The 26,425-nt window shown below is 31.9% G+C and overlaps 1 protein-coding gene across 1 annotated transcript in view; it reads left to right on the top strand.

Moving 5' to 3' along the window:
• The window catches only part of LOC145671045 (ATP-dependent translocase ABCB1-like), a 124,155-nt gene that overhangs the window by 65,423 nt on the left and 32,307 nt on the right, over positions 1 to 26,425 (top strand). Inside the window, exons 11-15 of the mRNA XM_081739726.1 lie at positions 1,190 to 1,315; positions 7,928 to 8,131; positions 16,279 to 16,449; positions 20,293 to 20,494; positions 21,847 to 21,995. Coding sequence (XP_081595852.1) covers positions 1,190 to 1,315; positions 7,928 to 8,131; positions 16,279 to 16,449; positions 20,293 to 20,494; positions 21,847 to 21,995 — 852 coding nt within the window. The remainder of the gene's footprint in view (positions 1 to 1,189; positions 1,316 to 7,927; positions 8,132 to 16,278; positions 16,450 to 20,292; positions 20,495 to 21,846; positions 21,996 to 26,425) is intronic.

Below are 26,425 nucleotides of genomic sequence, written 5' to 3' on the forward strand. Positions count from 1 at the left end.
CTCAAGAAGAAGTAGAAGAAAACACTGTAAATGTTGTAGGCCTATATAAATATTGTTTCAACTGTAGTGAGATGAACCTGTGGTTCGTACTGTCAACTGTCTTCAGGAAATCTTTCTGTATAATTAAGTGCTTTATCATGAATATGGTATGAAATGATACAAACTATCTCACTTAAGAATTGAAACAATGCTACAGTAGTTTGTATACGCAAACGAGAAAGAAAGTTTTATTTTAGAACACACTTAGTCGACTTTGTTAACCTTTATGTTTCATGATGAGAAAGAAGGTACATGAATTTTGCACATTTCTATTATATAGATGATTGATTTTCTATGACTCTTTCTTAACAGAGTGAGTCAAAGACATGGTTACACGTTTGAAATAAATATGGTATGTTACTAAATATCATAAGTGGAAATGACAAATGATATACAAAACTTGAAAGTTTATTTATTTTATTTATTTTTATTTTTTTAATTTCATATAAGAGTAACGACCCTAAAGCTTAAGTTATTGACCAAAATGACGCTAGATATACAACACCAAGTTACAGTTACAGCGAGGGAAATTTAGAATTATTGTGAGACTATCAAGACGTGATTTTTAACGTAACATTATTGCCATCGACTTTGAAAAAAGTGGAGAAAAAACTGAATGACATAAGCCACGCTGAGAAATCAATGCCAGTGAACTTGTATCGCTATGTAACTTTCTAATGCATTGCTGATTATGCTTAAATGCAAACAGCTAATAGTTTGAGCCAACAAAGTGAGTGTGGTTGATATTGCTGTGTATTGTTCTTACATTTGAAGAATGACTTTCAAACGGTACTAATAACTCGTAGTTATCACACATTATGACCAAACATGTAGAGCCACATTTCCGACTTATCCTGTACTTTTTGATCAGTATGCAAAAACATAAGCATAAACATTTTTAAAAATTTTAAGCATAACGAAATATATCCAAATTAAATTTTGAACTAGACATTCGAAAAAGGCTGAAAGTTTAAAATGTTGACTTTAATATGTTATTTGTGGATATAACTACAATTTTCTGAAATACAATACACGTTTCATAACATTTCATCCATGATGTAAATAATTTAACTGCAAGCCATAAATCGTAAACTTTATAACTTACTCCTTGTATTAAAAACAACAATATAATGTATTCTTGTTGCTTCAGGTAATCCGCCAATTAAACATGACCATTGGAAGAGGGGAAACTGTAGCTATTGTTGGAGACTCTGGCAGTGGAAAAACTACCGTTTGCAATTTATTAATGCGGCTGTATGATCCAACCGGTGGGTGTGTAAGTATATTCGTAAGAAGTACCTGTAAGTAATTATAATTGATACTTATTAAATTTATTTCAGAACACAGTATTCTCGAAATTAAAGTAAAGAAAATGGTTTACGGGAAGTATTTACGCACAAAAATGTTTTACTTTCTAATTGATTTAAAAGTGAAATATAAAATTAATGAAAATCATGCTTATTAATTCACTTATGAGGGTGTTTTCTTAACTGGTAGTATTTTATTTTGGCTGTTTCTATTTTTCTAAATATTTTTGTAAAATCTCAACCAAATTTACAGTAAAGACAGTTAATTTGGTCCTTTTTTTTTAATTTTGCCTTATTCTCTCTCAACTTTGTTTTCTCCTGAGGTATATATCGCGTATTACTATTTTATTGAGTTTGCTACCTGTCTATATTACGATTTCATCACATTGAAGCAAAGTTATTCTTATGCAATGAGTGTTAAACTTGAATATTTGTCAATTTAAAGTAAATATCCCCCTATATTTGTAATTTTTTTATTGGAAAACTTTTCGACCATACTTTACTGCTAACTTGAACACATATACGATATAGCACATTATATAAACTATTATTCATCTAATCCTATAAAGATTGTTATATTCCTAGTATGATTTCGACAACTAATCCTATTGCATTTGAAAAGTAGACAGTGATGAACAGCTTCCGGTTCACATTTTATTCAACTTGGTCCTTGCTAATTTTAGTGTTTTTGTGGAAAATGAACCAGGTTGAATAAAATATGTATTTCGTTCAATTAGGAATTGAATTTTCAGTCATGTTGGATTTATTGTTGTTCCTCTAAATAAAGGAAACAAATGTAACAATTCTTTTGGGATTCCCAGGGCACGTTATAGGTTGAGTGTTAGTTAATCCTTTAGTATTATTATGTCTCAGAATGTCTACAAAACCAAAAGAGAAAGAGGATTGATCCATTGAACGGGACTTGTTCAAAACACAGAAAAAGACATAGAGAGTGAGTCGAGCTCACTCCACTCCGCCATCTTCAGTCCCTGAGCTGGCGAAAGTTGCCGTTAGTGCACACAGTACACCACGAACAGCCGCACAATGTAATATTTATTAAATCTTATTCTTCCCGTTCTTCGGAGGGGACTTCTGCTAGTATTAATATATATATTAACGATTGTTACAATTACACCCATGCCTCGGTCTTACGGATCTCCCTTTTACGCATATCGGAAGCGGCAGACAAAATTTGGAGCAACCGATTCAGGTTGAAAGTTCTGTTCCCTATGGACGAAGTTGTGGCAATACTACACACGAGAGGAACTACTCTTCGGTAACTGACCGCTTGTTGGCGGACTGCCGTTTTGTTTACATGAATGGAACCAAGCGTGCTTCTTATTGGTCCATGCTTTGCGCCTTTTTATGTGTCAGTGTGTTTACTTGTTATTTATTTCTAATTTTACCATGTCGTCAGAAGGAAGAGTAAAAAAGTGAGAAAAGGGCCAATTTAACAACATCAAAAAACTTAAGTTGACCAAAAAGTTAAAAATATGTGAGGTGGCTGTGTGAGGAATATGATGTAAATGAAGTATGAGATGCGTAAGTCAAATCGTGTGGCGACCCACAAGTATATATTGAGGTTGGTAATAAGGAGTTAGACAAGGCTATTTATAAGTGGTGCTAGTATAAGATAAGGCTTGTGGTAATATAGAACTTCTATGGTATGCAAATTACATGTCAGCAATTCAGTAGGCATCTGATTATTGAGCTCAGTACTAGTAATGGTTGGTTGTGACGTTTTCGCAACAAGCATAGACTAGGTAATATAAAGGTACGGAGTGAGACGGGAACGTATAACTGAGGTCAATTGATTTTTTTCTATATAATATAGTTATGAGTATTAAACTATTAATACGTAAATATTCGAAACATATGTTCACAAACATAATTATTACCTATTAATGAATTTAAATCGACGAACCAGGCAAATACAGTACAATTAAATATTCCTTGTATACTGTAAAAATATATCTGTGTAAAGTCTCGCTTCTTCATATTAGAAGGAGAGTCAGGGTTTCTTACATTGAAGAATAATTAATTCACGTACGTAAGTGAATATTTGTGTAATGAGATCACAATTACTTAGTGCCCGTATGTGAGATGTCTCTAGTGCTAATTTATGAAATTGTAACTTCACTTCAGTTTAATAATATTCAATTTCCCATACATTTTTAAAAAATATACCTTGACAGGGAAAAATCTGGACATCCTTTAATTCATTAATTGTGCCGCCTAAATATGTTACGTAAACGGGTCTCCGGATGGAAAATTCAAACAATAATATAAAAATTAATACAAACTTATCACCATTTGTATATTAACATCAAATTGTAAAGTATTATTCACTGCAGCAGAGAAAAGGATTTGTGGTGCTTAAAGGATCTCTCTTGTCCTCTTTCTTAGCGTCTTGGAATAAGTGTATGTGTTAATTTATCTGCTGTTAATTTTTGTAGCATTTTGCGATGACAAATGTTTTTTCTAAGATGTAACTTATTTTAAAAAGAAGAAACGTCTTAGTGTGTTACTTTAGTGATCTTGACTTATAAGTCGAATTTCATTTCACTTCAAGTTTATCAATTAAAATTTTTATACGATTATTAGAAAGTAAGATTGTACTAATTCTTATATGACAAGTAAAGATTATATTTCTTAAGTTGTTATTTTCCAAGAATATAATATCTACCTTATTTTATTTTTTCTGCACGCTTAAAATATCTACTTATACATCATAGACACAGACGATACTGTGAAACAAAATACATTATCTATTTCCTTTTTGATAGCATGATACCAAAAAATACTAACATTTTCCCCCAGAATGAGCCCAAAAGTTTAACCTAAAATTTACCGGAAAGATAACCAGTTACCTAAAAGTTAACCGTAATAATTTGTCACAATTACTCTCGTAGATTTTTTCTTTTCTATTACGTTTGTTCTTCGTGTGCATTTTGAAAATTATTACACAAAGAGTTTAAAAGTGACTGACTGGACCGAGAATCGAACCCGGGACCTCCGAATCTCAGTCCAGTCGTCACTTCTTCACTCTTTGTGTTAGAATTCGCATCTATAGAGGATTTTGTGTGTAAATTTAAAAATCGATTGTTTCCTCCTTTTATTAGTATATATTTGGGAATTATTGTTTAATGTGTTGCATTTGCATTCTTTCTATATCGTTTTTTTTATTCCAATCTTGTTTTATTTCATTCATGTTATTGTTTATCTTCATGTTTGTATTGCAATCTAGCTACTTTTAGTTTAAATTTGCATGATTGAGGAATTAACTTGTGTAAAACTCCCCGCACTGCCCCAACAGCCCCAACAGCAGATAATATCTATACTTGCTTCCTACGCAGTGTTCCCAGTTCCCTTTCTCAACCCCTTTCGCTTTTACTAAATCGCTTTTTCGCAGAAGGTGTCTTTCCCACCAGTTGGAAGAGAGCTAATATCACTCCTGTTCATAAGTCTGGTAAAAACAAAAATGATGTGTCCCCCTATCGACTTATTTCCTTATTATCTCCATTCTCACTTGTTTGTGAAAAGATAATCAAATACAGGTTCTTTCAATTTGTTGCTCCATTTATAAACTCCTCACAACACGGCTTTTTGCAAGGAAAATCTTGTCTTACTAATTTATCAATTCTTCTGTCCGATGCTGTGGACAGTATCTCAGAAAATTCTCAACTCGACATTTTGTATTTGGACCTGTCTAAGGCTTTCGATTCTCTTCCACACCATCTTCTTGTATACAAACTCAGTTCTAGATTCAATATACATGGTAAATTACTTAGTCTTCTAGAAACATATCTCAGTAATAGGACACAACGAGTTTCAGTTTCAGGTTACTTTTCTGACTTTATTCCCGTAACTTCTGGAGTTCCTCAAGGCAGTGTTCTGGGTCCACTTCTATTTTTATTATACATGGATGATCTGCCTTCTTTGTTCACAAACAGCTCTACCAATATTCTTGTATTTGCTGATGATTGCAAACTCTACAGACAAGTTAAATCAGAGTACGATGCTCTTGCTCTTCAGCATAATGCTTCAATTCCCCTCAACTGGTGTAACTCTTGGAAACTTAATTTAAACATCGAAAAATGTGCTTCTCTTACGATTTCTCTAAAAAAAGGAACCTATAAATCACATCTACAAAATTGGTCATCAGAACATAAATCCTGTCACCTCTTTCAGAGATCTTGGCGTTATCATTGACAGTAAGCTTACTTTTGCAATCATATAAGCACAATATCTTGTACTGCTATGAGAAAACTCCTTTATCGCTTCACTGACATAAAAAATTTTAATTCCTTAAGCTTGTTCTATAAGTCATATGTTGCTCTACTATTGAGTACTGTTCTCCTATCTGGTCTATGGCCTGCCCTACTCAATTGAAAAAATAAATTCTGTAATTAATTTCTTTTTAGCCATTGTATACTACCGAGTACATCACTTCCGAACACTTTCAAAAAATGACGTTTTAACATTTCTCAATATCAAACCTCCCCTAGTGAGAAACAAAATTTCTGACCTAATATTTTTGCATAAAATTGTTTATGGCCATATATCATGTGAACAGTTATTAAGTCAGATCAATTTTCGCGTACCCGCTAAAACAACACGGTCTAGTGATCTCTTTTACACTCGAGCTGCGAGAGTTAATATTGTCCAAAGGTCCCTTCTAAACCGAATTGTTAGCACGTATAATCAGTTACCAGAAACTAGACGTTTTTTCAAATGAGCATACTTTCAGATCATCTGTAAATAAACTATCTTTGTAATGTTGCCATTGTACTGTAGCATCTTGATTTCAAATTGTTATTCTATTGTTATGTTACAAATTGTTAAAATGTTTCAGTGTAAAATGGCCTAGTGCTGTATCTGAAACCTATTATATATAAATAAATGATGATCCTTCAATTCATTCCATAAGATGTTTGAAACAATGAAATCAATTTTGTGTCTGTTATTAGTGCAAATTTAAATTTTGTTGCTGAGAGGAATAGCCATAATTATATTATACTAACCTTGAAAGGAAGTATGTATAAAATTGTTATTTTCCAGTTGTGATACCAATAAAAACTTGTGATTACTACTTTAATTAATGTAACCATGGCTTCACATATATTCATAACAACTGTTACTGATGCAACAACGTTATGAAAGAAATAATGATATGATTATACTAAGTGAATAAATATTTAGTTTGTTTTTATGAACTTTATAATTTATTTAATTAATAGTGAGTAGTTTTCATAAGAAAATAACTGTAAAGTTTAAGACTATACTTAAAAAGAAATTCTGAAGCATTTGATTTTGTGACTGTTATAATTAACCTCAACTTTTATATATTGAAAATCTGAGCACTACAACATTACATAACCTGCAATCTTATTTATATTGTAAAGTACCGAGTCTTTGGATTCTCATTAGGTCTATTATCGGTTGTTTTAAGTATTGGTTTACATCTATACAAATGGAAAAATAGATTATTATCCAATTGCTAATAATTTCATAGAAATTAAGGATCATTCTTTTAAAAAAATACACTATTAAGCTTATTGTGAAACTGTTTATGAATTTCGAAAAATCTCTTTTACCTTACAAGAACTCTTGCATAAAATATGAATTGTTATTAGGCATAAGCAAAAGAAAATAAAGCATGAAGCAACGTAACGTTAAGAAGAGGATCAAAGAACTCGTTTCAGATACGAAAAGCACTAATATTACAATATTCTGTTCATCGAAACGTTTATTTGAATAAACACACATAATTAACAATGTCAATGTTTTACAAAAGTTAATATACCAAATAGACAGTAACTCATTATTCAAGTTTATCAAAACATTTAATCCAGCAATAAAATGAAATTTAATTGAATCGTTTTCCATTAAAGTAAAATATATTGTCTTTATATAGTTGTGCAAAGCTCCAATTTGGAGACAATACCATTAATGATTAAAAAAAAAAAAAAAAAAAAAAAGAAATATTGAAAAGTAACTTTTTCATTTCACTTCTTGTAATTAATCCGTTCATCTGAGTTTCCATTTGAAACGTGAGTACATATAAATATTCTTTTTACTTTGATTCAAAGTTAATTCTTCTGGTTTTTTTACTTACCTAAAGAAAGAAAGATATTCCTAACCTGTCTTTAAAACATCCTAGTTATTGACTCAGTTCAGAGTCCAAAAATTTAGTACTGCATAATATGAACAGTCTTTGAAAGATAAGTCATAAAGTGGGCCGCTTGGATGCCAAGTCCAAAATTGAAATTTCTCAGGAAAGAAATTTGAAGTAGATCTCATGTAAAATTCGTATTTCCGTTATGTTGGCAACCAAAACCATAATTATGTAGTTTATGGTCTAATAATTTACTTCTCACAAAAATATTTTCAAAAAAGATATCCATGTATAGAAGTGAATAATGGCATTAGTCTCATTTTTTCGTTTTTTCGACTTAGACCACTTGGCATCGAGGTGGCTCAAATATTTCCAAATAACGTATATCGTATATATTTAATTTTTTTGTGAAGATTAAACACTATTTCTAACATCTTATTTCAAATTATTTCATATTTTGTAGATAAAATATGGAGGAGTTGATCTAAGAAGCTTAAATGTTAGTTGGTGGAGACAGCAAGTAACATATATTGAAGAAACTTCCGTATTCTTTAAGTCTACAATCTTTGAAAACATTAAATGTGGGATCCCTGGTATATCACAAAAGGAAGTAGATTGTGCAGCAATGGCTGTACGTGTTCATGATAGTATTATGAAATTATCCAGAGTAAGTTTAGTTTTTACTTTCCTAATTATATTTTAAAAATACTAATAATGTACTAAAGTTTTAACAAACACAAACCGGATCGAACTCAGTTGTGACAAGTTGTAAAGAACTATATAAATGTAATACCATTAATGTTACAAGAAGAAGTACGCAAGAGAGAGCAAGATTTAAAAAAAAATCTCTAGAATAATAGTATTAAAATATATAGTGTTCAAATTTAGAGTAAAATTACATATAAAACTATCATAGGTAAAATTATACGAATGACTTTTACTGTTATTTCGTAAATTATAAAAACATGTTTTTCTTTTATTTTCATTTATTAGTTCTATTTAGTAATATTTTAATTCTAAAATCCAATTTAACTTATATTATATATTTTATTATTAAGTTTGTGTAACTCTAACACGGAAAATCTATAATAGGGCGTGTATCTTTTCTTTTCTGTTCGTTCTCTTGAAAAGTTTAAGTAAAATATGTGGTTTTTGTTGTTTATTAGTACCAGTTACAGAATATTGTGCAATAGTTTGTCCGTCATTATTGATCTTTATGATACAATCAGATATTTTAAAACTTCATTTTAGGGTGTTTAATTTTATCTATGTGAAGTGTATGTGAATTCTGCAATTTGCTATTGTAATGCAGTGTGTTTGGAAAAAGAACTCCCTAGTTTTAATGTGTCCTAGAATCTGTACAAAGTGACATACACTATTCTAGTTTGTGGTGTTTGATTCATCAACTCTCCAAGTTTGGCTTCCCTGCAGTTGGCAGGTCTGCTTGACCTTGAGACGGCACCAGTGCTGTTTTTTTCCCTCTGTTTCCTCAGTTCAGTCCAGACACGCGTGCAGTGCAGAGCAACTCAGCAATAATGTGTACTCTGCAACAGAAAGCGCAGTGTGTTATTTGGATTGTGAAAACTGAGTCAGTTATAAAAGATCAGAGACATCAATCATTTACGAGAAAGAATCGTCGCGGCGGTTGGGACAGTTACACCTAAAATGTTGGTGAATACGTGGCGAGAAGTGTAATATCGTATCGACGTGTGCAAGGCCACAACTAGATCCCACGTTGAAGTCTACCAACATTAAACAAAACTTGAAGGAATTCTCTTTCAGGATATGTACTCGTTAATGTAAGTTTTCATTCATTTCCCAATTAAATTTATTCTTAAAACTAGAGAGTTCTTTTTCAGACACCCTGTATAATAATTTCCCTCGCTTCTTAAGTATATTCACTGCATAGTTGTCCAACGTTACATCTAGAAGGAAGGATGGAATATTGTTCACTCTTTACCTTTCTTATCATTGTAAATTATACCAAATAATGACGCAAAAGGCATCATGTGCGTATTCTTTTTCCCTCAAACTTCATATTGTCTCTTCATTTGTTACTACTTGATGCCCTACAATCTTTCTTCTTTTTAGTATTGTCCAATTTCCGAGAAAGAAAGTCAACAAATGATGTTAGGTGATTCAAATTTCACTAAAAATCTTCAGTACCCATTCGTTAACCTAACCATTTCAATGTTCCTTTTAGTTTCTGCTTCTTTGTTTATATATTCACTTTGAAGGATCAAAATATCTCTTTACAAAAAGTGAAGTAGAGGCAAAAAAAAAATGCGTTAAAATTTTACATTTACTTTAATATCCCTGATAAAAGTTCGTATTTTGAGGTGTTCCGTTAGGTTCTCTTTCTGTCTAGGTTTGGTTTTGCCTTTCAGTCTGGGTTTGGTTTTCTTATGGATGATTTGGTGAATCGTACTGCCAGTCTTAGTAACTCTAAAAAAATGGTATGCTGACTAGAAAACAGAAACATCAATGTTGTCAAACAAACGGACTGAGCGTCTCATTGAATGGTAGATTAATAGGCAGTAAAAATATTCAGAAGCATGCAGAACTATCACTTCTACACCTTGAACAACAGAAAAGATATTAAAAATTTGAAAACTACATTGCTAAAGTATTTAAGATATGTATACATAAATGTGTACTCATTATTTTTTCTATTAAGCAACGAGTGCTAGAGTTGCATACAATATTCATCGAAAATATTATGTACTTACCTACATACAGATAGTTCTCCAAAAACTAAAAGTTTTTTTTTTCAGCTATTAGAAAGCATGAAATGATATTTGTTACCATATAGATTGTTTAATTGTTGAAGATTATAATCGAAAGAAGTTTGCATAATTCTTACAATTAGAAAATATTATTAGCAAGAATTTAATTGTTTGATATGGAAAACATGGAACAATAATCATAATTAATACTAAAGTTAAAAATTAAATCAAATACGTCCATAATAAATTTATATATATATATATATATATATATATATATATATATATATATATATATAGATAGATAGATAGATAGATAGATAGATAGATAGATATACTGTATGTATGTGCCTATTTATTCCAGGCGTAGTCAGTAATTTTAATGGATAGGACGCACTCAGCGAGTTGAACGGCTCCTCCGTTTAGATTGAAGATTGAAAGTAAGGATTAATAATTCTGTTCTGCAGAAAAAAAAATGTTGTACGGAGAGAAAAAATGTTGTACGGATTCTCATGTGATAGAATATGATAGAATATTTAGAATATTTCGGAGGTAAAATAAGACTACAAGTCGGATCTTCAAGCTGTGACTATTACAGAACATCGTAAAAACAAAATTTAGGCAGAAATTAGACTACAAGCTTGGAACGTGAGAAATATGTAAAGGCAGTAGTTTATAGTTACTAAAAGAAGAAGAAAAAATTTAACAGATAATTCTAAATTCAATAAGTTAGATACATCGAAAGTGTTAGTTTCATAGGTTAGCTCATATTTTCCTTGCAATTATAACATAGGAATGAGATTCTCCGTTAAGAGTAGTATCTTACAGGCACTTCGTACGATAGAATTACGGAAGAGTGAGTCACAAGTTTTGCAATATTTACGTAAGTGAATCATTTGCCATGTGCATGTTACGTGAACGAAACAGTTCAAGCCGTCGAAGGAGCTTACTAACACGATATAGATAATTGTAGTTTCTGATCTGAAAGATTATCTGTATTCCGCGAATGATTTGTGAAACAAATTCTACTTAAGGAACTTACGCTGTATGCGTTCAAATTAGGCTATAACGCCGTCTCGAAAGCAACCCGAAATATTTGTTGCACCAAAGATAAAGGGGCAGTTGATCACAGCACAGCAATTATATTGCTTATTAAATTTCGCTTGCATTGCAAGAACCTCGCAGATTAGCTAAGATCAAGTAGACCAAAATCAGTTGATTCGAGAAAGTCCACCAGGTTATACATGCAAATGTGACGATTTGCACTCGGAGGTTATCAGGCGAGCTCGGTATATCACAGTCCAATGTAGTTCATTATCATCATGATCTCAACAAAAGCATCTGGGGCTTTCGAATTGTTTCTCACGAATTGACTTTAGCTTAAGCAGACGAAAGAGTGGGATCTGAACAAGAAACTCCTGCAAAACACTTGTGATCTTCGTTTCCTAAAGAGAATATCATGCAACGGACGTCCTGTCTCATTGCTTTAACTTACCCCTACCTTCGAAGCTATGAGAGGTAATATTCCTACCTGCAGAGCTATGAGAGGTAACAGGAATATGACTAATTCTATTGAGAATGAGCACAGTAATTTTGGGACCCGACGAATTTGGTGCTGTGTGCGTATTGCAGAGCAATTGAAATTGTCTATTTACCTAAATTCAGTGCATAACACAAGCATTTACGAAAAGGGGAAATAGATATGCGACTGCCATGTAGCTAATGCAGTCGTTTGCTTTCCATGCATTTTATTCGACGAAGAAAGTACGTGGACTAATATTAGCATAAAGGATTGAAATATTTTATTTGAAAACAGAAAAAAAGAGTCAAGAAACAGTTTAGATAATGAAACGAGTAAGATGAATTCTTTTGTGTTAGGAAAACTGATTTAAGATTAGAACTTCGTTGTAGTTATAGGGATCCTGCACGTAGATATAAAGAATTTGTTTAGAGAAATACATATATTTTGTCACGCATTATTAATGCGATACAATTTTGTGAAAAATTTGAATTGTCTTTGAGTGGACATGACGAGACATAAAGAAAACTCAAATAACTCAAGATGCAAGGAATTACACTGCGGCTTTGATATTGTTTCGAAAGATCAGCTGGAAGTTCAAATACTTCTAAAGGTAACCGACGACTATTTAAAATGAATCCCTGGATGCGATTTTGTACGGTTGTAGAAAGCATATATTGCCAAAATTCATTGGAACTAATTTTCTATTCCTTCAAGCCGATAAAACAACAAATTCGCGCATCATAATTCAGCCGTAATTAATCAAATCGAGAGGAAAGCATTTGAAAGATTTTGGAGTGTCCGATTTGACTGCTAGTGGCTTAGCAGCAACAATTCCAAAACAGCTAAATGAGGTCCAATTCAGTTATAAGCGGGCAATAGGATGGGTGCAGCAGCACTTGGCCGAAAATAAGAATCCTGCTGCAAATTACATTCATTATTATCCTCAGTAAAGAAACTTAATTCACCAAAGCGTGATATCGTCTTCCTTACATAGTAGAATATTGTTTGTAGGATTTACAAGACATAGGGACATTTTTTCAAGATTTTTAAAAATAATTTATTATTTGACAAAATGTGCTCAAAAGAAAGTAGGTACTGTCGAACCGATAATGTGATATTAGGAAACATCGTAGAGGAACAAAAATACTCTGAAATAAGTGAAAAAATCTTGTATTGAAGCAACGGGATTTGTGTAAATATTCAAAATCCTCAGTTTATATATTGACTGGGTTCTATCACAAAACTATGCCTCATTTGGTATTCTCATTCGGCCTATTAAAAAAAAAAAAAAAAAAAAAAAAGAGAGAGAGAGAGAGACCGGTGTTATTGAACTCTGTGCACATGTCTACCTTTTTGGTACTGTTATAGATAGTATTCCCAAACTATATGAAAAGGACATTCCTTGAAACGTGCTGTTGAAGAAAATATAATGCATGGAAATAGTAATAGCGATAGATTGGGAGCTCTAAAAGTTTTACTAATAGATATTAGAATGTTGTGGAACAAAAACCTATCATGTGTTTGCCTCAAAGCTATTTTTCGTTGACAAGTTTTATCAATACTTCAATGAATTCCCTAAGAATGACTTTGACCTACTCTGAAAATGTATACGAGAATAAATGGTCCGAAATTGCCAATTGAATTAAAAATATTCCACAGTCGCAAAGTTGTGCTTCTAATGCAACGACCTTTTAGAATTTTTCTTTCATACTAATATATTGGGAATATTTTCAGAGAGAGTGATGATGTTAAAAATAATTGTAACATGTTTCAATGAGGACTATGGAGACCGAATGACTCTTCTTTCGCTGAATAGAATAAAGATATTGTTGCACATATTCATGAGGGATGAGAAGATAAATTCTCTGACAATGCTGTCAATGGAGTAAAACATAGTAAACGTATTCCGAACTTCAGTAAGCATGTGGTAGAGGAATTCGCTAAGCCAAAAATAGAAGACAAATCCAATATACAGAAGAAAGCAGGTAGCCTTTAGTAAAATACGGCCTCTATCATTATCCTGAAATTAAACTCTTCGAGTCTCCACTGGAATTATGTAGTATGAATTCAGTACAGGTTTGTTGCGGATGGTCGAACCACCAATGTCAACGTGTTCCAAACAGTTGGAACAGATGTATATCAATCTGTGTCAAAAATACTTTGCAGTGGGAAATAAAAGGTGTATTCTTGTACAGCAGGGCAACGCGAAATCTCATACCTCTCAAATGACCCGGAATAAATTCCTGGAACTTAAAGGAAGTGAACTGCTACCAAACCCAGCCTATAATGTGGACCTCGGATCCCTGGATGATTATTGATTGTTCTGATCCATGGCTCACTTTCTGTGCTCGTATAGTTAATGCATAGAGATCTAATTGCGTAATCTGATAGAAAGATACTTTAGAACGATTTAGAAGGTAGAAAGATAATAACAATCCAGAATGATTGGTTTGACACAATATAGAATCCAGTGAAGAAGTTTAGTTTCTATGGCAATGAATTTAGGGTACCTTGAGTAGTGGAGTAAATCTGCCATTTTTTGATGTACGTTATATTTAAGTGTATATAAAATCTAACTCGAAATATTTTTGAAACGAAACTGAACGAAACTTACGATGTTTAAAAGCTTTTAAAAAGTTACGCAGAATATGGATGAAAACAAAATATAAATAATGATAATTGGAATGGTGAAGCTCTGGGTCATATAGAAATTGGACAGGATGAAGTAAAAAACAGGTAATACAAGACATTCTTAATGAGATTTTAAATATTACTGGAAAATAAAAAGAAATTATTAAGAATTTTTTTTTGCATAAAAGAAAACACATTTTTGTGTTATGCAAGAAGAAATTTCGATGATGCGTCATGTGAAACATTGCACAGTACGAGTACGATACAGAAATATGGGGATTACGAAAGAGTAAAGGCTGTAACATTCAAAGTATACACATGTTGAAATTTAGCTAAGTGGGACAAAAAACCCTGTGAAAAACATTATCAAAACTTGTATATAGAATAGCAAATTGTGGAGGAGACTTTTAAAGAGTAAAAGAAATTGGTTAGCATACTAAGGAGCTGCTTTGTTAGAGATGTGATAACAAGGATAAAAGAGAGATATAGAATATTTCACACGATTGTTGCTAATTTTTACAGACTTTGGTTACCAAAACTTCTTTATATATTTACCCTGTCTGTCTGTCTGTCTGTCCGTCCGTCCGCCCAAGGAACAAAAAAAATCTCAAAAACTATTTGATGAATCACCACCAAATGTAGCCCAGGACGTAGAAGGTCAAGAGTTAGAAATCAAACTCATTGATGGAAGTAATATTCAAAACTGAAGTAATAGAAATAAATCAATTTCGGTTTTGACATTGATCATTAGAGAGCAAAAACGGTAATATATAGTGAGAAATGGTTTCTTACAAACGATTAAGCGTCCCATGAATACATGACCATATTTGAATCTTATTTAAACCGGGAGTGGTCGATATCCACTCTAACTTACGATTTTTGGTATCGATCTACATAGAGCAAAAACGATAAGAGAAAGCGAGAAGTGGGTTTATGAAATCGATTTAGCATTCTTAATTCCATCTTCAGTCTTAATTATATATTCAAATTGAAAGTAGCAGGAATCAGAACTCCATATTCAAACTGAAAGTAGCAGGAATCAGAACTCTATATTCAAACTGAAAGTAGCAGGAATCAGAACTCTATATTCAAACTGAAAGTAGCAGGAATCAGAACTCTATATTCAAACTGAAAGTAGCAGGAATCAGAACTCTATATTCAAACTGAAAGTAGCAGGAATCAGAACTCTATATTCAAACTGAAAGTAGCAGGAATCAGACACTTGAGGTGTTAACTGAGATCACTATAGAATAAAAACGGTAATAGATAGAGAGAAGCTGTTTTCTGCAATCAATTAAGTGTCCCAAGAATATATTCCATCTCCACTCTAGTCTCTCTAGTAAAACCAGGAATAGTAGAAATCTATTACTACTTCTGGTTTCAATATTAATTGAAAAATATATGCCATACAAACCATACTTCTTCAAGTGGTATATGCGTGACACTGCTACTTGTTTATCAATACAGAGAGATTATAGAAGGATCGTATTTCACGGAAACTTCTCAGTTTACGGTAAGCGTCCCGTCAGTGACATCAGAGTACAATGACTGTGCATCACTCTTAGAATTAAATATAGGCGAGGAAAAGAGTGCGTTATCAAATTATTAAGTATGGTTTGTGTTGCTGCTTTTATGATAACTAACTTATAGCTTGAGAAACCTATAGGTTCATTGTCACAGAACCAAAGAAAACTATTGGATTATATCCTGTGGCAACAAATCTAGTCAAGATTGATATTCACTATTTGCAGACGGTTCTATTTTAAAAACAATATTAATATATCTGTTCTGATTCAATTATAATTTCTAAGAAAGTAATTATATGATAGTCAAAGCGATTTGTAGTGGTATTGATTCAGTTATAGAGTACAAATTAATCATACATTTTTTCATGAATTATAACTTTCATATAAGTATATATATGTACTTTTACAGCAATACTCCACAATTATGGGAGACACAACTGAAGGAATCACCCAAAACATTAAGCAAAGAATAGCGTTAGCACGGTCCTTACTTCGGAAACCAAAGATTCTTATTCTAGATGGCGCCCTGATGCATTTAGACTACAATGAAGAAAGCGAAATAATGGAAGGAATAAGACAGGTATTGTACTTTTTTTAAAAACAATGTGTCTGTTAATGGTAACGGTGGAATATTTATTATATTAAATTATTCATTAATGTAGTATGAAGTTTTAAAATATAACAAGAGTTTATTATCTTCTATATAACAACCGAGAATGTCTGTTTTGATTTAATTTTTTTTAACTATCCATCCTGTATATTGATGATAGCGAGATTTCTAGCCAAGCACAATTTTTCCCTAATTAAACTGCATTCATAAAATCTTGAAATAAGTAATGGAGTACACCATTCTTTAACATTGATTAGAATATAAACATACCATAATTGGCAAATCCTAATAGGTTATCAGAAGCTAAAGGGTCGAAAACCACAACTAAGATATAGAATAGAGAATAGCGAAGGAAATTAAGAAACAAAAAAAAAAAAAAAAAACATTTTAAACGTATAAATTTTGTACGTATAAACGTACATTTTGTTCTCCTGCCTGGATATATAATAAACCCTTTATCGAAAGGAATTCAAGAAATATGATGATGAGATCGAAAACTTATATTCCCTTCTATAGGGTCTAATCAAATGTTGTGTCCCTCATTGGATCCAATTTAAAGTATTTATATATAAAATTTTCAACCGTAAGTTTTTCATAGATAGTTTGGCAATAAAACTTTTCATGTTCTATACATTACTGTATTTTATTTGATGTATGCTGCTATATTTTATGTAATTGTGATAGGATGTTTCTGGCTTATAATTTTCGACATTCTCAAAGAGCAGACGCTACTGAACATCACCCCGATACTCGGGTCCCACACGAGTAATAAGTTACAGTACCGCTTCAATACCTAAAGGTAAAATGAGACACCAACTGTCTGCTCTGCAGGCACAGATTTCTTATGAACAATGCCCTTATTATCGTAAAAGGACATCATTTACTAAAGAATGAAACGGGCACAAACCAACCTCTTGTTGAGATCGTTGGTTGTTATTTGCTGCAAAGTTTATTTATTCACGTGCAACTTCTCAACAAGGATTCGCAGTGTCACGTTTCAGTCTTCCGTGATCAGTGTCCTCACTTTCTCCACTAACTCTTATGTTCTCATTGTCCTTGCTGCGCCCAGATGTTCGTCATCTTCAATTGATTCCCGTCCCTCCCTGAAACGCCTGTGCCAGCAAATACACACACGGAATAAACAAGTGGACCCATACACTTGTTGCAATATTTGATAACTTTCTGTAGCAGTCTTACTCAGACATGCCAAACTTAATGTTTGCTCTTTGTTCCATGTTGACCTCATGATACAGCTTAGCAACACCTGTCTACACCCATCGTGCCCATACATGTATTGTCGGTCAAGATCAATGCACTTTGTATCAGTTACTCATGAAACACTCCTCTTTGGTTTGAACCACAGCTGCGCCACATGTTGAGAAAAAAATCAGCCTCGATTTCAAATTACCACTGTGTATAAACTGCTAAGCATCAGATTGTATCAATTGTTGTATGATTTCTCCCAACAATGACACACATACCACTGACAGAGACACACATACTATTTGTAATATTAGTGACAGTCTGATAAATAATAATTATCACTTTTAAACAAATATAATGTAGAAAATTACTTAAGATGAGTTAGTAAATATTCACTGCCAGATTTTTCCCATTGCTTAATAGCTGCTGAGGGTGATAAAATAATAATAAAAAAAACTAATAATAATAATATTGTGTAACGGTACAAGTTGTTGCACACGTTCGTCCTGGAAATTTCCGGAGAATATAATTATTTCAATTATGTTTATCAGGTATTTGAAATATACTTAAAAGCAAAGCACCTTAAGAGGCAACAATGAAAATTTTAATTGTTGCACCAGTTGCAAGCGCATGCTTCACTTTCTATTAGAATTCAATTGTGATATTTCTATCATCGAAGGAAATGATAAAAGCTGTCAATGGTCTGAAGTTTATGTATACTGAAAATTATAAATGTGTTTAGCTCTCTTAATTAATGCTCTCACAAATTCATAATTACGTTCTTTTTAGTGTACTTGGGCACTGAGGCTAAGGGAGACAGTGATGATGAGATGGGTGATAATGGTGAAATGAAGAAAGTGGAAGAAAACGGGATAACCCCGAGAAAACAAACACACACGATGTTTATCCCTGATTGCCTCAGTTTTATTTATATATATTAATGGAACTTGTGGAAGAAAGCAGTCAGTACCCTTTGCTAATATAAATCTTAAGAATGGGTCTTCAAATCTCGATAGGGAAAAGCAACAAAGACAAGTATATAAAGTAAAGAAGCATATTAAATAAATATAGACAAATAAAAAGATAATATTTAGTATGTATATAAAAGACTTGGGGACACAGCGCTCTATCAAAAACTTTATACCTATATCAATGAATAAGTTAACAGTAAGGATAGTATAATTATCTTCTTTTCTTTCTTTCTTTCTTTCTTGCAAGTTTATGTATCAAAGCATGCTTTCTAAGGTTGAAAGTATAGAACTTTGAAAACTTAATGATTAAACGTTCAGGCGTTTGTTCTTTCCGTAGGATGATACTGTAGACCCTCTAGTAGGACAGAAACATACTTCCAATAGAACGGAAGTATTCCTATATGTTGCGATTCTAATATTTTCTTTTTGTTATATTTTTATATTATTCTTACTTTTCTAATATATAATATTTATTAGTTATGATATAGTAATACAAATAGTAAAGTTAATAAAGAATACGAAACATACATTTTCAAGATACAATATTACATATGTCTTTGCAGAGGGCATAATTGCTTTTGAGTAAAAATAAATCACACTATACTTATGTATTCCACATATATTTAATTATACTGTACTTATTTAAACCAAACATAAGATAATAAAGTACGCTTGTTCACGTGTGTTACGATAGACTTGGCTTCAGAGCTAATAACGAAGGGGCAATGACATTAAATTGTACCAATCAAGTTTTCACTAGAGTTTATGTATGTGTACTATATGGAAACTTATTTATATCCTGTTGGTAGTACCAGAAATCTGTCATTTTCATTTTCACAGTTTCTGTGCGCACTACCTGTAGGAAAAATAAAATCTTTGAGTTTTATGTCACACGTTTATGACTACTAGGCTAAAGGAGACGGTATTGATAAGAAATTAATGAAAAAATGGTGGATTGAGGAAAGTGAGTGGAAACAGGAGAACCCCGAGAAAACCCACGCATACAGTGTTTGTCCACCACAAAGCTCTCTCTTAGCGCGAGTTGAGATCGAACCAGGGATCCTACACACCAGAGGTGAACGCTCTACCACTGAGCCACCGTGCTCCACTACCTGTAGGACGCTATGTTCTTCTGGTAGGACGCTTGGACACTTTCATTAATTATAATACATCAAATGATGTTGTGCAAACCTAAATGTAAGTATTGTTTTGCACACATAAAATAAATTCTAAAGCAGAGTTTTATCGTTAAATAAGATCTTAATGACTTTTGTATTAACAATCATGTAAAAAAAATAAATAGACTGTATATCTGAGATTATCCAAGAGGAATAATTTGTATCACACAGACATGACTAAAAAGCAAGGTAAATATACCATGATCTATATACACTCAGTAAAAACATAACACTGGTTGGTGGGGATGAACAAACAGAAGCTTGGCTACCTAAAACTAGAAAACCCGCATATAAACAAAAATTTAACCTTGAAGCCCTTAAGAGGAAGGAGCAGTACTACAACAGCACGCTTACAACTTCACATTGAGGACAATTGGACCAAACAGATGTAAAGTAAAATGGAATGAAAAAACATTCAAAAATAAATAAAATTGATAAAATAACTTATTTATTCGTTACAGTACTGTCCAGGAATTATGATAATTATCGTCAGTCATAATGTATATACTATGAGACATGTTGACAAAATAATAGTTCTATCAGAAGGAACAATAGTTGAGGAAGGAAACATCCTGTCACTAATAGATAGTCGTGGACCATTTCATGAAATAGTTGCAAGTTCTTCAGTTGCTACAAGTGACGAAGAAGAAATAATAGATAAATGTAAGTAGTTAAAAGCCTAAATATGCAGCGTGTCATAAAGCTTCCTGACTTGCTGTCTCAAATCTCTCATCTTCCAACATAAATTATGGAATAAACTTGTTACAAATTTCATTTATACGTTGTTTATACACATAATGAAATAATAAAAGAAATGCTTATATTATTTTCTGTTGGGTTAACTCTTTAATTGGTCATTATATTTCTTCCATCAATTTACCTGTGGATGTCGTCAGAGATTCACCTTATTTTTACAAATAGGTTCGTTTTCTACATTTTTTAAATTTACACTTTCTTTTAAGTATGAACCCAATATTTATAGCACAATTTGTTGTGAAACGCAAGATTATTGAAAATCGCCACTAAATTTTAATAAATTTAGATTCGTATCTAAACAAACATAAACTATTCAACAAGTTTTGGAATCGTGTCTAGCAGTTTCATAAAAGCGAAATTGCAGTGAAATTTATTAATACATATTTTTGATGTCCGGAACAAATAGTGTGATTACATCATAACTGATGTATAACAACTTAGCCCCTGAGTTTTATTAAAGCTACGCCCGTGTCTAATAAGTTGAGCAATTGTATCTAAAAAGTTTATGCATCATGAAAATATAGCAACAGTAGCATAACACCTAAAACGTTAAGCACATTCTTCTTGTAGTGATAGTTATCAATAATTTTAAGTGTTTTCACAAATTTATAGTTTAAATTTTAGGTTCATATTTAAAAGAAGACGGGAACATATCTGCAAAAATAAGCTGAAGCTCTGACGATATTCACAGGAAAGCTGAAAGCTTACTGACGAAATATAAGGACCAATTTAAGAAACAACGCAACAAGATATAATAAACACTTTAATATTTATTTTATTATATGAATCAATTACCTTAAGATTTCCGTAAATTACCGACCCACGTATTCAAGAAACAATGACTATTTGGACAATATATTCCACAAAATACAATTCATTAGAAGGATTTTTGCTTGGAATGTTAGTTTGAAGAGCCCTATGAAACTTGCTTCTCTTTCTTTTATTTATTTATTTTTTTATAAAAAAATGTATTCAAATTTAAATCTTTAATTATCTGAAGATAGATAAATAATGCAAACAATTACTAACAGAATACTTTTCTTTTCTTTCGTTTGCTTCCTTTTTTATTTTTCCATTTTTTATTTAAGTTTTTTAAAGTTAAACTATATCGGTTTTTTAATTTAAAGTTGACTTACTAAGGAGTAGAAAGCAAATTTTGAACTGCACGAAGTACATAAGCATACGTAAATATGTCTTTTGTGAAAATCATCCTTTTGCTTATAGAGAAAATGGCTAATAATGTAATTATCTTCTTGCAGATGAAACAATGCATAGCACAAGCTCTGTTACGACATCTCCTCCTTGTCGAAAATGCATTAAGAAAGAGTGTGATGTCTACCTCACTCATACAGGACCTATCAACATTAATAGGTTTCTATTTGCAAGAAACTCAGTGAAAATTATGAAGGTGACAGCAAACTATAGTTTTTTGTTTCAATTCTGTTTTAGACATGAGGTTCCTAACTATTAAGATATTGGCCATTTCCTATTTTACGTTACTTTTTAAAAGAATATTTTATACATGTTTGAATTTACCATGTTTAATTATGACACGTATATTTGGTATTGTATTAGTCATAAATGTATCTTGTTACTTATATTGGATTCGTTGTGCAAAAGAATTGTGTTAGCTGTTTATAAAGTAAGATTAGTTTTGTAATGTTGCAAGATTTATCTTTTAAAATATATTATTTCGTAGATTTTTTCTGTAAAACATATCAAATAGTCAATGAATAACTAAGGAACACTGCGACACCAAATTCTCCTATTATAAATTTAATTTCTTCAATAGAATGCAATAGGCGTATCTATTTGTAAAAATTATTGCTGAGACAAGAGCAGGAACACCCGAAGAAAATTTTCTAGGGAGGGGCTCATCTCCATGGTTGCTATATTAAGTCTGGCATTTCTAGTATTTAATATATGAGGTTTACTATATTACGTGTACATTTTCGTGAGCCGGGGGGCGGGCTCGGGCCCCACCCTGCCCTCCCCTTCGGGTGCCCTTGGACAAGAGTGCTAATCTTTTAATGTCAAGTTCCGCACTCTATGTTTTAAGGTTAACTTTCAGCCACTGCAGCTGTTTTCATTAAGCTGTTTATTAAGGAGAGGATGAGCGGGCGTAGGAGTGTTTAAATAAAATTGAAAGAAGCTACTTTGTAAACTAAATCATGCGGAAAAAAAAGAGACTTTGAAGACTGACCAGTCTCTGATAAGATACTTCACAAATTAACACTTAATCATTAAGAGGATAAAAAAATGTAACAATTAAAAAAAAATTAGTGACCTACGCTGTGTACTCCTACTAAGATGCTTACAACACATCTACAAATGCATAACACATTAATTATTCTAGCATATTTTGTTATCCGTTCCTTGAACTTTCTCTAATGTATAAAACCATACAACTTACTTCAAAAAAACACGATCAAATTTCAAAAAGTATTTAAATATAAAATTTGGGCTACGCTTCGGAGTAACTATCACTTACACCCTCTTTAAGGTCAGCTTCACAGGATTAAACTCAATACATCTTCAATCCTGTAAAGTGGGTCTGAAAGAGGGTGTAAGTATTAGTTACACCAAAGTGTAGTCCATTGAAATGAACTGTGTGACTGTATATATTTGAGAAAGTTTAAGGAACGGGCATCAAAAAGTGTTAACAAAACATATAAAAGATGTTTAAAAAAACCTGTTTCATAAGTATTCCTACGTGTAACAATTCTAAATCAATAACTAATAATGGCATATGACACAAATGTTTATTTGGGAACGGATTACTGAATCCTACGACACAACATTTATCCGTACCTGACATTCATAGACATGGTACAGTAAAGAAATGAAAAATCCTGCGGTCTCATTTTTTTATGAAGCAAAGGCAATACAAGAATCTCCGAAGTAATAACCTGTTACAAATTCACTTATAGTCAGCAAAAAAGATAAGAGAAACACAAAAGGGTCTTCCTAGCAACTTCCCTCTTGGGAAGCAGAAATTCCACCAAGCTTCAACATACGAATTGACTATATTTATTTATTCGATATTTGTATTATGTAGTTTTCTACGAGTATTTATCATCATTTTTTTTCTAATCATTGTCATTTTCCTGTACCTTGGAAACAGCCCAAACAATTTGACTAAGCAGAGGTGAGAAAAACAGAGACTTAGTAGACTTACATTATGAAAATAAAGACTGATAGAGACTTTCCTCCTCCTCCTCCCACCAAAAAAATATAATTTCAGAATAAAAAAGATTCGCTCCTATGCCTATGGATGAATTATTTTCTATAGGAAAATTGGATAGAATTTTTACTTTGTGAGCCAATAAAAATGTATTCTTGTCTTGATGGGTAATATTTTTTCTCCTGTGTCACTCACCCAGTAAGTATATCGTTATTATTATCTAATGATTCTTAAGTTTTATACTGCTATATGAAGAGTGTCTTACAAAGTTGTACTTATGCTTGCTTTCTGTAACAGTCAATCATAAGACGATTGTGCTATTTACTTACAACATGGCATCTAACTAACAGTGCTTAAATGATATATCTTAAAAGATCCTATTATTTTTATGAATAATATTCTCTAACTTTGCAATAATCACATAATTACCTAGTAAGTGTCGATATTTTATAAATAACTATACAACTTTAACGTATAATCTCTGTTATTATCAACGATGCCGAAGAAACTTCCATTGTAACTCAAAAGCGCTGGCCTAATTTTTTATTGTCTTCATAGTACAAATTGATTATTGTTTTTACGCATTGGAACATTAGCTCAGGAATGTCCAAGTTTATAATACAAGAAGTGATATGCTTGCAGAGGAAGCTTCTTCAACACCATTGATAATGACGGAGGTTATCCGTTGAAACTATACTATTATTTATAAAATATCGACACTTACTAAGTACTTCTTTGATTATTATTGAATTGTGCGTCCATTGATCATTTTAAGCAAAATTCTTTAGCTTTTCCATTTTTGTACTGTTGTATTATTTTTCGCTTTGTTTCCAGTAAATCTTCTGTCAGCTTAATACATTAAAGAAACACTGGGCAGAATTTCACAGATTACAACAATATTTTCTCAATTCATTGGATACGGCAAGACTTTATCAAGCCCCTTGCAGTTGTTCCAAGATTACATTATTATAACCAAAGGAAACATTTATGCAGAACCAAGGAAGACAAAAGAGATATTATATACAATGATACTACTGTTTCTGGAACATATAAATATTTGTGGCAGAGTAAACATCATATACAATATATTAAAGTATTGAAAAAGTCTTTCTCTTCACAGAAATGTAGTACTTAAATCTTCCTCATCAGAAACGACTTTAGATTGAAGTCACGGATGCACAAATAACAATTTTCATCTGCAAAAATAGCAAGATAAAAGGTTCTATTTTTTTTATCAAATGAATGTGCCCAGAAGAAAATCTTGACTTTTTTAAATAACATACTTCATTTGATTGCTGCATTTAGCTTGTTTTTCCTTTACTTCTTCAGTTATCTGTTGACGTATATGTAATCTTAATTTGTTCTTAAGTTTATACTACTGGTAATGTATGTACTGCAACTGAACAAATGGAAAGATTATAATTGCTAATATAACATAAGGAGCATTTATTTACATTAGATGCTAATTTACTAACCTGTGACATGTTCCTGTAACCTTCTAATGATTTGTATGTACTAAATATTTCGAATATCTGATCGAATATTCTTCATCAATAGTAATGTTTTATTGTTAGAGACTGGTTTAGTACAAAATTGTTAATGGTCACTCGTACAGCAGCACTAAAGACTATATTATCATCATAATAACAACTATACTTGCTATGGATATGAAGCAAAATGAAATGAAAAAAGAAAAGTTAATAAACTTCAGTAAAAGAATACATTTCTATTGACAGGGAAAGTAAAGTTTTCTATCTTTCCCAACCTTTTCTCCTTCAAAAATACCTTCCTCTGAATATAGCTGTTCTTGGGCAATCAGCCAGATGAACTCCACGTCGTCCAACGTTTCGGGAACTAACAACATTGTTCTCGTCTTCTGGTAAAGTATTTGTCAGTTCTCGAAACGTTGGACGACTTGAAATTCACCTGGCTGATTGCCCGAGAACAACTATATTCATCACGACACCAGGAATGCTTCAGTTCTTAGTTTCATCTGTCCTTTCATTAATAAACGAGCCTGATGGAAGCCGTAGCAGTGGCTGAAAAATTAATTCATAAAAAAATTTCCTGGGAGAACATTATATAAAAATGTCAAAATTTCAATATAAAATAGTTTGTTTAACTCTAATCTAAACCTTAGAATAAAATTTTAATAATTTAGGAGAAACAATGGTTACTGTATACTTTAAAATTTCAAAAGTATTTTTTTCTCTTTCTTCTTGAATTTCAGAAATTGGATTCTGAATTTCGTAATTCGTAGTCCGAACTACAATTGTAATTCAGAGTAATTTATTTCCTGTTATTGTTTTAATATTATTAATAATGACAAGTAATAATTAAAACTACAGACAAAACAGTGACATATTGAACAAGATAAGGAATTCTCAAAATTTTCCATCCTACAAGTGTATAAAAAAATTATTCGTTACACATTGTAACACAACAGCTACGTATTTCGATACATAGATAATAGTACGTATTACTTAATAAAAAATAATTTAAATCCAAACAAGAAGATGATGTAATAGCACATTCTAGAATAGTATTCGATTTTTTTTTTTAATTTGACCGTCATTTGATATATTTTATGGGGATATACTATTACACATTAAAAAACTAATTTACTAATACAGAATACAGAAATATGCTTTGTT

This window comes from Thermobia domestica, chromosome 15, assembly GCF_964235325.1.
Source record: "Thermobia domestica chromosome 15, izTheDome1.hap1.1, whole genome shotgun sequence".
In the NCBI taxonomy this organism is placed as follows: domain Eukaryota; kingdom Metazoa; phylum Arthropoda; class Insecta; order Zygentoma; family Lepismatidae; genus Thermobia; species Thermobia domestica.